Source organism: Phoca vitulina, unplaced genomic scaffold (assembly GCF_004348235.1).
Source record: "Phoca vitulina isolate PV1807 unplaced genomic scaffold, GSC_HSeal_1.0 scaffold20, whole genome shotgun sequence".
Classification (NCBI taxonomy): domain Eukaryota; kingdom Metazoa; phylum Chordata; class Mammalia; order Carnivora; family Phocidae; genus Phoca; species Phoca vitulina.
In genome coordinates, this window is record NW_022589723.1 from 39,550,442 (window position 1) to 39,562,634 (window position 12,193).

At 40.8% G+C, this 12,193-nt stretch overlaps 1 protein-coding gene and 1 pseudogene across 1 annotated transcript; one reads left to right on the plus strand and one right to left on the minus strand.

Annotated features, from left to right (window-relative positions):
- Positions 1 to 595: 595 nt before the first annotated feature.
- On the minus strand, positions 596 to 1,058 carry LOC116640559 (60S ribosomal protein L23a-like). The gene is made up of 2 exons (XM_032417609.1): positions 968 to 1,058; positions 596 to 798 (listed from the first exon to the last, which is right to left on the minus strand). The coding sequence occupies exons 1-2, from the start codon at positions 1,056 to 1,058 to the stop codon at positions 596 to 598; spliced, it is 294 nt and encodes a 97-aa protein (XP_032273500.1).
- A 2,060-nt stretch (positions 1,059 to 3,118) lies between these two features.
- Positions 3,119 to 3,562, plus strand: LOC116640732 (annotated as a pseudogene).
- The last annotated feature ends 8,631 nt before the right edge of the window (positions 3,563 to 12,193 follow it).

The window sequence follows — 12,193 nt, forward strand, 5'->3', positions numbered from 1 at the left end:
TATCCTCACCTGAAGACTCACAGTCTGCAACTTCGCTTATATAATAATTTTACCATCATCATTACAGTCTAGAGAGCTGCTGTCTGTCACGTTGCATTCATCTACTGATTCCTGTAATAATTGTGAAATGTCTTCCTCTGTCCATTTTCTTCTCCTTCTTTGTAGGAAAATGAAATATTCTGAATTCTCATCTGCATGCAATGGAAGCTAAAAAACAAAAACAAAAACAAAAAAAAACAGAGATAATGTCTCCAGACTTCTTTTACACCTTTTTAAAAGATGATCTATGCTTTGGAGCAAGCAGTAAGAAAACTGAAGGATGGTGGAGTAGTAATGATTCATTATCACTATTGAATCAAGCTTCCAGGCAACTCCATCATTCTTCTGTTTTCTTATTATTTGAGTCTCTCTCTCTTTTTTTAAAAGCATGATTGGGAACAACTGATGAGTAATGATGAAATAGTTCTTAGGAGGATGAAATAGCAAAATGTTTTAAGATCTAGGAAAAATAAGATCACTCAAGTTCAATGATATGTTTTATTTACTTTTTAATGGTGATAAAATTTATATTTAGATTTAGCCAGCTAAACTCAGTTTAGATGACCCCAATTTTGTTGGCAACATCCAAAGCATCATAGTCAGGGAGCCAGTCAAACATATGCCTTCTCTCTCCATCCGGCCTGATCAGGGTGTTGACCTTGGCCGTCAGCTCCTTCACAGCTTGTTTGACCTGGTGTTTGTTGGGCTTGACATCCACAATGAACACAAGTGTGTTGTTGTCTTCTATTTTCTTCATGGCTGACTCAGTAGGCAGGGGGAATTTGATGGCATAGTGGTCAAGCTTGTTTCTCCTGGGGGTGCTCTTTCTAGTATATTTGGGCTGCCTTCAGAGACATAGTGTCTTGGGCCATCAGAAGGTAGGTAATGTGTGGATCTTCTTTTTGTGTGTGTGTGTGATTGTGGACACCTTTCAGCATCACTTTCTTGGCCTTCAAAGCCTTTGCTTTGGCTTCGGCTTTGGGAGAGGCAGGGGCTTCCTTCTTCACCCTCAGTGCCATCTTCATGAAAGGACAATATGTTTTAGATTTATAAAGGATCCAATGGATTAATATGGTAATTCTGAGATAGAATAAGCTCATTCTATTAAAAAAATAATTGAAGTTTCACTTTGGTTTTTGGAAGACCTCTGTGAAAGAATAAAGTTATAAAATATCAATCCTTATGAATAGTTAGAACTCAAAAAAGAAACTTAAAAATTAAAATTGGGTCTAATGGACCCTGATGGTATACTGTGAGTTAAAATGAAATTCCCCAAAGGAGATTTAGCTGAAAGTCCACCTCTTCTTGCACCCAAATAAGGAAGAATAAGTAGAAACTGTAAGTTTGACATAAAATGAGACCCCATGAAAATGAATGACAAATGACATGCAAAAAGATGCAAATAAATGAGGACAGTGGTGAGGGCCCTGGTGTTTCTAGTAGACAAGAGATACTGAGTTCCTCTGGGTGGAGGATAGTTCCAAGAAAGCTGTCCCATCCTCCTACCAGGGACTCCCCTTGACCCCTCTGGCTGAGAGACCCAGGCCCAAAGGCTGTTCTTCCTTCCTTACTCCCTCTTCCAGCCATCCACAGAGGCCCCAGTGGCTCACAGGAGCCCTAGGGCTTGATACTCTGGGCTCTTGCCTCTGTCCTGACGCTCCATTCTCCTTGCTTCATGGACCCTGGAACTGGAGTGTGGTCCTGGGTGTAGGGCACTGTGGGGTCAGGAGAGGGAGGCATGGTTTATGTTCTTAGGGCACTTCCTGACCTCCTTCAGGGTTTCTCTTCTTCTGTCACACCCTCCACCCCCCATATGTTCAGCTTTCTCTTCCTCATAACTTCTACAAATTCATTGTTTCTACTTCATCTTTTAGCTTGCTGGGCATGACCTCTGAGTTCAGACATAGCTTCGTGGCCTCTTTGATACTCACCGTTTCAATGTACTCAGCCTCAGCTTCTTAAATCCCAAAGGGAGGAACTTCCTGCCATGGCAGAGGTCAATGGTTTTAGGTTGAATCTTCTTTGGTAAACAACTATAAATCCCAAGCAAAAAATATATAACAACAGTTTGCAGGCACTCGACAGCAGCCTGTGTAGGCTGGCCATGAAATTTGATGGACAGAGGGCACACAAGGTAAGCCCTACATTTACCGAGCTTTCCCCCCTGAGGCTATTTCCCCAAATGAGGTATAGGGCCAAATGAGTTTCAGGGAGTTGGACCAAGCAGGAAGTGAGTATCTCACTGGGGGGGGGGGGGAATATATATATACACACATACATAAAATTGGATTTGGATTGTAGGATACAAAAATCTTTGTAAAAATCCCCTTTAGTTCCTTGGCCAACTCCTAACCTGCACGTGTTCAAGTGAGGTTTTAAAAGGTCGGCAGAGAACAGCCAGAGAAGCCAGAACAGCTTCCAGAGAAGCTGGAAAGCTGGGAAGACTTCAGAGGCCAAACAGTCCTGGGGAGATTTTAAAATTCAGGCCCAGGCAAAGGGAGCGATCTTGGTGAATATACCAGGGCTTCAGTTAGGATTCCAGAAAGGCTATATACCCTAAGGAAAGGGTAAACTCTATGAGAAAGGGCAAAACTGAGATGACCACCTTAAGAAAGCCTAAAACCAAGTCTCTACAGGTGAAGGTGACCCACTGGTAATTTTTTTTTTTTTTTTGAAGATTTTATTTATTTATTTATTTGTCAGAGAGAGAGAGAGAGAGAGAGAGAGCACGCACAAGCAGGGGGAGCAGCCAGCAGAGGGAGAGGGAGAAGCAGGCTCCCCACTGAGCCCAAAGCCATGCGTGGGACTCTATCCCAGGACCCTGGGATCATGACCTGAGCTGAAGGCAGACGCTTAGCCAACTGAGCCATCCAGGCGTCCCTGACCCACTAGTAATTTAAATGCTTAAAGAACACAACCTAATACTTGTCAGAGGAAGATAATAAGATTCACAGATTCTAAAGTGTAGCAAGTACAATCAAGAATTACTAGATAGGGGGATTGGCTGTTGGCGGCTTTGCGGCTAAGCCGGTGCGCGGCGGTGGTGTCCACAGCAGCTGCAGCGAGAGAGTTTGGCGCGATGTCTCACACCATTTTGCTGGTACAGCCTACCAAGAGGCCAGAGGCAGAACTTATGCTGACTATGAACCTGTGAATGAATGCATGGAAGGTGTTTGTGAAATGTATGAAGAACATCTGAAGAGAATGAATCCCAACAGCCCCTCTATCACATATGATATCAGTCAGTTGTTTGATTTTATTGACGATCTGGCAGACCTCAGCTGCCTTGTTTACCGAGCTGATACCCAGACATACCAGCCCTATAACAAACACTGGATTAAAGAGAAGATCTACGTGCTCCTTCGTCGGCAGGCCCAACAGGCCGGGAAATAGTTGAGTTAGAAGCAGTAGGGGGATGGGGGTGGGCTTGGAACACAGGTGTGTACAGCGTGCTGTAGTGGAAGTTCTGTATTATAGTAATCCTGTTTCCATTTTGGTATACTCTAGCCAGGATTGAATGTATTAGATGAATGTGAGGATCTTGTTCAATCTGAAACCCCCATTGCCCCCTTCCCCTCCCTTTTTTTTTTTTTGCTTAAACATTTTTATGATAATTTAGATGGAAGTTGTTTGTCAGTTAATCTTGTTTCCAGTCCTTCAAATTGTTCATATCTGCTTTCTAACATTCACTGTACTAACCCTTCTTCAGGTTGCGGTAGGGGGATAGTGACAGTTTAGTTACATGCTCAAGATGAAGTCTTAGTGAAAAATGAATAAATGTTCTTTAGTTATAAAAAAAAAAGAATTACTAGATATATGAAGAAGTAGGAAAAAGTGACACAAAATTAAAAGATAAAAGAGGTAATAGATTGAGAGACATTCTAGATACTGGATTAGCAAACAAGGGCTTTAAAATAAGTAAGATTAATGTGTTGAAGAGAATAGAAGAAAAGATGGGTAAAATGGGCGAAAAGACAGTATTTTTTTTAAGAGAGGGAGGGGGGATGGGCAGAGGGAGAGGGAGAGGGAGGATTTTAAGCAGGCTCCATGCCCAATGCAGAGCATGATGTGGGGCTCCAATTCATAACACTGAGATCATGATCTGAGCTGAAATCAAGAGTTGGACACTTAACTGACTGAGCCACCCAGGTGACCCAAGACTGTGTAAACAGAAATTCTGAATCTATAAAAATGAAAAATTGGAGCTCAAGGCTGCAAAATAGGATATCTGAAATTAAGAACTCACTGGGGGGCACCTGGGTAGCTCAGTTGGTTAAGGACCTGACTCTTGGTTTTGGCTCAGGTCAGGATCTCAGGTCCTGGGATCAAGCCCCACATCAGGCACCACACTCAGTGGGGAGTTTGTTTAAAGATTCGCTCTCCCTCTCCCTCTGCTCCTCTCCCCTGCTCGTGCACTGTCTCTAAAATAAATAAATAAATAAATAAGTAAATAAATAAATAAATAAATGTTTTTTAATAATAATTATTATTTTTTAAGATTTTATTATTTGACAGAGAGGGAGAGCACATGCAGGGAGGGTGACAGACAGAGGGAGAGGGAGAAGTAGGCTCCCTGCTGAGCAGGGAGCCCAATGTGGGGCTCAATGTGGGGCTCGATCCCATGATCCTGAGATCACAACCTGAGCAAAAGGCAGACGCTTAACTGACTGAGCCATGCAGGCGTCCCTAAAAAAATTATTGTTAAAAAAAAAAAAAAAGAACTCATTGGATGGGTTTAACAGAAGACTGTATACAGCAGACAGGATTAGTGACCAGCCAATAGAAATTATCCAAATTGAAATAAAGGCATAAACAGAACTGAGCATAAGAGATGTGTAGGACATGTTCAAAAGGTCTAACACATTTTTTTTTTAAGATTTTTTAATTTTTATTTTTTTGACAGAGAGAGAGACAGTGAGAGAGGGAACACAAGCAGGGTGAGTGGGAGAGGGAGAAGCAGGCTTCCCGCTGAGCAGGGAGCCCAACGCAGGGCTCGATCCCAGGACCCTGGGACCATGACCTGAGCCGAAGTCAGAAGCGCAACTACTGAGCCACCCAGGCGCCCCTAACATGTGTTTTGAATCTCACAAGGAGAAAAGAAAAAGAATAGGACAGAAGAAATATTTGAAGACGTAATGACTGAGAATTTTCCAAATGTGATGAAAGGCATCAAGCCACAGATTCAAGAATATCAATGAGCTCCAAGCGGGATAAGTATAAAGAAAACTATACATAGGCCCATCACAGTTAAGTTTTTGAAAATTCAGACACCAGAAAATCTTAAAAGCAGCCATATTTTTAAGCAGAGAGAGACAGAATAGAAACAATACAGTTGATGGCTGACTATGGAAACCAGAAAACAATAAAATGACATCTTTAAAGAGCTAAAAGAAAAAAACCCTGTCAGTTTAGAATTCTATGCCCAGCAAAATATCCTTCAAAAATGAAAGCAGAATAAATGTGTTTGGATGACAAAAATTGAAAGAATTTGGCTTGTCAGTAATATACATGTGTGCTACAAGAAATTCTTAGGGAGTTCCATAGGCTGAAAGAAAATGATCTCTGATGGAATTGCAGAAAGGAATGAAGAGCATGGTAAAGGGTAAGCATGTATATAATTATAAGTTAATATTGACTACTTACAATAACAACAATATCTCATAATAATTTAATATAAAAATATACAACAATAGTACCAAAGATGGGAGGGGACTTAAGTGTTCTAAGGTTATTACATTAAGTACCAACTGAAAAAGTATTAATTTAAAGTAAATTGAAATAAGGGGATGCCTGGCTGGCTCAGTTGGTGGAGTGTGTAAATCTTGATCTCAGGGTCGTGAGTTAGAACCCCATGTCGGGTGTAGAGATTACTTAAAAATAAATAAACTTTTAAAAAGTTAAAAAATAAATTGAAATAAGAATGCATGTTGCAATCTCTACGATGATCACTAAAATGATAATAGAAGAAGATATAATTAAAAAGCTAATGGTCAAGGGGCGCCTGGGTGGCTCAGTTGGTTAAGCAACTGCCTTCGGCTCAGGTCATGATCCTGGAGTCCTGGGATCGAGTCCCGCATCGGGCTCCCTGCTCGGCGGGGAGTCTGCTTCTCCCTCTGACCCTCCCCCCTCTCATGCTTTATCTCATTCTGTCTCTCTCAAATAAATAAATAAAATCTTAAAAAAAAAAAAAAAAGCTAATGGTCAAGGGGCACCTGCATGGCTCAGTCAGCTAAGTCTCTGACTCATGATCTTAGCTCAGGTCTTGATCTCAGGGTTGTGAGTTTAAGCTCTGCTGGGCATGGAGCTGACTTAGAATTTTTTTTTAATTAAAAAAACCCGATATTCCAACAAAATGGAATAAAACAACAACAACAACAACTTGATTAACCCAAAAGAAAGTGAAAAAGGAATAAAAGTACAAAGAATAAGTAGAAAACAAATAGCAAGATAAACCCAATTGTATCAGTAATTACAATGAATGTAAATAGTATAAATACACCATTAAAAGACAAGGATTATCAGATTTGATAAAAAAAATTCATACCTGCTATTGACAAAAGGCTCACTTTAAATAGAAAAACACAGAAAATCAAAGTGAAAGGTCATAGAGCAGTATGTCTTCAAACATTAACCAAAGAAAGATGATATGGATATATTAATATCAGAAATATAGACTTCAGGGTGCCTGGGTGGCTCAGTTGGTTGGGCATCTGACTCTTGATTTCAGTTCAGGTCATGATCTCAGCATTGTGGGATCAAGCCCTGTGTTGGGCTCCACGCTCAGTGGGGAGTCTGTTTAGGATTCTCTCTCCCTCTCCCTCTGACCCTCCCCCCCCGAGTGCTCTCTCTCTCTCTCTCTAAATAAATAAATCCTAAAAAAAGAAATATAGACTTTAAGAAGTATTATGAGAAAAAGAGGAATGTTTCATAATAATAAAATTCCTAAGGGACTATCTATTTGGCCCACTTGTACAACCAGACAGAGGTTCCAAGTTACCATCAGCTGTGAATTGGCTGCACTTACCCATCCCCAGGAGGTACTGGGGCTGGGATAACTGCCCTTTCAGCCACTCTGAGGGGGAAGGTATGGGCCACTTGCCACCCTGGTCACTCTGGTTTGCTCCCACCCATCCTATGTTTGATGTCTAAAATGGTACCCAGATATGTTTCCCTCATCGTAAGTAGGCTCTCAGCTGTTAGGGACTCAGCCTGAATCTGGGGTACATACACACTCCAAGCTTGGCTCTGAGCTACAGTCCAGCCAGGATTCCCATCCCAGGACCTGTGGCCTTAGAGTGGGGGTTGACAGTCCTCTCTGGAAAATCCCATCTCATTGGCCTTGGCCACCATTCCCATGGACAGTGACCATGTGTACTCCTGAGTGGTGGCTCACGCTATTCCCTCACCCTAGTGGATAGGCAGGTCTTTGCCACCTACTCGTTGGGCAGGCTGTGTAGGACAGGACCTGCAACTCCCCAACAGAGCCACAGTTCCTGGCTGATATACCTTAGCACATCATCATTGGAAAATGATCACCACAATAAGTCTAGTTAACATCCATCACCATACAGAGTTATGAATTTTTTTCTTGTGGTGAGAACTCTTTTTTTTTTTTTTAAAGATTTTATTTATTTATTTGACAGAGAGATAGAGAGAGAACACAAGTAGGCAGAGGGAGAGGGAGAAGCAGGCTCCCCGCAGAGCAGGGAGCCCGATGCGGGACTCGATCCCAGGACCCTGGGATCATGACCTGAGCCGAAGGCAGCCGCTTAACCGACTGAGCCACCCAGGCACCCTGTGGTGAGAACTCTTAAGATCTGTTTTAGCAACTTCCAAATATACAAAACAGTATTATTAACTACAGTCACCATGCTGTACATGTCCCCAGGTCTTATTTATAACTGGAAGTTTGTACCTTTTGACTCTCTTTGCCCATTTTGTCCACCCCCCAGTCCCCACCTCTTGTAACCACCAATCTGTTCTCTATATCTATGAGCTTGATTTTTCTGTTTGTTTTTTGTTTTAGATTCCACATATAGTGAGATCATATGGTATGTGTTTTTCTCTGTCTGACTGATTTCACTTAGGAAAATGTCCTCAAGTTTCATCCATATTGTAGAAAATGGCAAGCTTTTATTCTTTTTTATGGCTAAATAATATTCCATTGTACATATACACCATATCTTCTTTATCCATTAATCCACTGATGGACACTTAGGTTGCTTTCATGTCTTGGCTGTTGTTAATAATTCTGCAATGCCCATGGGGTTGCATATATCTTTTTGAGTTAATGTTTTTGTTTTCTTCAGATAAGTACCCAGAAGTGGAATTTCTGTGTCAAATGGTAGTTCTATTTTTAATTTTTTGAGGAACTTCCACACTACTTTCCATTGCGGCTGCACCAATTTACATTCCCACCAAGAGTGCACAAGGGCTCACTTTTTTCTTTTCTTTTCTTTTCTTTTTTAAAGATTTTACTTATTTGACAGAGAGAGAGACAATGAGAGAGGGAACACAAGCAGGGGGAGAGGGAGAAGGAGAAACAGGCTTCCCACTGAGCAGGGAGCCCGATGTGGGGCTCGATCCCAGGACCCTGGGATCATGACCTGAGCTGAAGGCAGACGCTTAATGACTGAGCCATCCAGGCACCCCAGGCTTACTTCTTTCCATATCATTGCCAATACTTGTTATTTCTTGTCTTTTTGATAATAGCCATTCTAACAGATGAGAAGTGATATCTCATTGTGGTTTTGATTTGCATTTCTCTGATGATGAGTGATGTTGAGCACCTTTTCATATACCTGTTGGCCATCTGTATGTCTTCTTTGGAAAAATGTTATTCAGATCCTGAATAGATCCATTATAAATAGTCTAAGAAACCATATTTCTGTTTTGTTGTGCTTGGGTTTTTCTATTTTGGGGGGGTGGGGATTTTTCTATTTTTTTTACTTTTTAAATTATAGAATATATCATGTATACAAAAGAGTATGCCTTATATAACATATATGTATTGTTTAAATAATAACAAAATTAACTCCCGCATACCTATTACCCAACTAAAAAATAAAACATTCTCAGTTCCCTGAAGCCTCTTCTGTCTCCTCCCAAATTATATCTCCTCTTTCCACTCCAGAGCTTACTACTATCCTTAATAGTCCAGTGTAAATGAAGGCCATGTGGGGAGCAGTAAGACTTACCTGCCCCTTACAGCCAGGGCATTAGCAATGGAGGTGCAGTGGAGCCAGAACTCCCATGCCCTTCCCTCAGTAACAAGTAGTACTCCTAGTGCAAGATCAGTGGAGACTATTATAAACTGGATTGTTGCCCCTCCCTGCCCAGTGGCAAGTTGAAGCCCTAATCCCCCAATATGACTGTATTTGGAGACAGTGCATTTAAGGAGGTCATTAAAGTTAAATGAGGTCATAAGGGGGCCCTAATCCAATAGCACTGGTATCCTTACAAGAAGAAAAAGAAACACTAGGGATGTGTCCACAGAGAAAAGACCATGTGAGCACACAGTGAGAAGGTAGGTTGTCTTCAAGCCAAGGAGAAAGGTCTCACCAAGGAACCAACACCTTAATCTTGGACTTCTTGCATCCGAACTGTGAGAAAATAAATGTATATTGTTTAAAACACCCATTCTGTGCTATTCTTCCTAGCTGACTAATAGAGAGGCTGAGTGAGGAACCTGGAACTCTACTCCCACCTTGCAGTAATGAGGTGGCATCTCTCTTTCTCTTCTGGAGCAGTTGTCAAAAATGGAAGGTTTAAATAATTTCCAGAGTCTCATAACATAATACCTAAAATGCCCAGGTTTCAGTAGAAGATTATTTGTCATACCAAAAATCAGGAAAGTCTCACACTGAAAAAAGACAATGAATAGATGCTAATGTCAAGAAGACAGAAGTGTTAACAATGATCTAAGGAAGATTTTTGTTTGTTTTTGTTTTTCTGAAATTTTTTAAATTTAAATTTAAATTCCAGCATAGTTAACATACAGTGTTATATTAGTTGCAGGTGTAAAATATAGTGATTCAACAATTCTATACATTACCCAGTGCTCATCATGATACGTGTACTCTTAATCCCCTTCACCTCTTTCACTCATCCCCCACCCACTTCCCCTCTGGTAACCATATGTTCTCTATAGTTAAGAGTGTTTATCTCTCCCCACTTTTTGTTTATTTATTTTGTTTCTTAAATTCTACATATGAGTAAAATCATATGATGTTGGTCTTTCTCTGACTGGCTCATTTCCCTCTAGCTTTATACTCTCTAGATCTATCCATGTTGTTGCAAATGGCAAGATCTCATCCTTTATTATGACTGAATAATATTCCTCTGTGTGTGTGTGTGTGTGTGTGTGTGTGTGTGTGTGTACCACATCTTTATCCATTCACCCACTGATGGACACTTAAGTTGCTTTCATCTTGTGGCTATTGTAAATAATGGTGTAGGGGCACAGGGCTGGCTCAGTCTGGAGAGCATGTGACTCTTGATCTCAGGGTTGTGAGTTTGAGGCCCACATTGGGTATAGAGATTAGTTAAATAAATAAATAATTAATTAAAAATAATAATGCTGTAATAAACACAGGGGTGCATATATCCTTTTGAATTAGTGTTTTTATATCCTTTGGGTAAATGCCCAGTGGTGTGATTACTGGGTCATAGGATATTTCTATTTTTTTTTGAAGAACCTCCGTACTGTCTTCCACAGTGGCTGCACCAGTTTGCATTCCCATCAACAATGCATGGGGGTTCTTTTTTCTCCGCATCCTCACCAACACTTGTTGTTTCTTGTGTTTTTGATTTTAGCCATTCTGACAGGTGTGAGGTTGTATCTCATTGTAGTTTTGATTTGCATTTCCCTGATGATGAGGGATGTTGAGCATCTTTTCATGTGTCTATTGGCCATCTGGATGTCTTCTTTGGAGAAATGTCTGTTCATGTCTTCTGCCCATTTTTAAACTGGATTATTTGTTTTTTTGGTGTTGAGTTTTATAAGTTCTTTATATATTTTGGATACTAACCCTTTATTGGATGTGTCATTTGCAAATATCTTCTCCTATTTGGTAGTTTGTCTTTTAGTTTTGTTGATTGTTTCCTTTGCTCTGCAGAAGTTTTTTATTTTGATGTAGTCCCAATAGTTTATTTTTTTTGTTTCCTTTGCCCCAGGAGACATATCTAGAAAACATTGCTATGGCTGATGTCAGAGAAATTACTGCCTGTGCTCTCTTCTGTGGATTTTTATGGTTTCAGATCTCACATGTAGGTCCTTAATCTATTTTGAATTTATTTTTGTGTATGGTGTAGGAAAGCAGTCTAGTTTCAGTCTTTTGCATGTAGCTGTCCAGTTTTCCCAGTACCATTTATTAAAGAGACTGTCTTTTTCTCACAACATATTCTTGCTTCCCTTGTCAAATATTACTTGACCATATAATTGTGGGTTTGTTTCTGGGCTTTCTATCCTGTTCCATTGATTTATGTGTCTATTTTTGTGCCAGCACCATACTATTTTTTGATTATATAGCTTTGTAGTATAACTTGAAATCTGGAATTGCGATTTCTCCAGCTTTGCTTTTCATTTTCTTTTTTTTTTTTAAGATTTTATTTATTTATTTGACAGAGAGAGACACAGCGAGAGAGGGAACACAAGCAGGGGGAGTGGGAGAGGGAGAAGCAGGCTCCCCGCGGAGCAGGAAGCCCGATGCAGGGCTGGATCCCAGGACCCTGGGACCATGACTTGAGCCGAAGGCAGACGCTTAATGACTGAGCCACCCAGGCACCCCTGCTTTTCATTTTCAAGATTGCTTTGGCTACTTGGGGTCTTTTGTGGTTCCATACAAATTTTAGAATTGGGGCGCCTGGGTGGCTCAGTTGGTTAAGCGACTGCCTTCGGCTCAGGTCATGATCCTGGAGTCCCTGGATCGAGTCCCACATCAGGCTCCCTGCTCAGCAGGGAGTCTGCTTCTCCCTCTGACCCTCCCCCCTCTCATGTGTTCTCTCTCATTCTCTCTCTCTCAAATAAATAAATAAAATCTTTAAAAAAAAAAATTTTAGAATTGTTTGTTCTAGTTCTGTGAAAAAATTCTGTTGGTGTTTTGATAGGGATTGCATCAGATCTGTAGATTGCTTTGGGTAGTATGGACATTTT

Coding starts and splice junctions, on each gene's coding strand:
- LOC116640559 (XM_032417609.1), bottom strand. CDS start 1,058: ATGGCACTGAGGGTGAAGAAGGAAGCCCCTGCCTCTCCCAAAGCCGAA. Junction 799..967: donor CAAGAAAGTGATGCTGAAAG/GTGTCCACAATC, acceptor CTACTGAGTCAG/CCATGAAGAAAATAGAAGAC.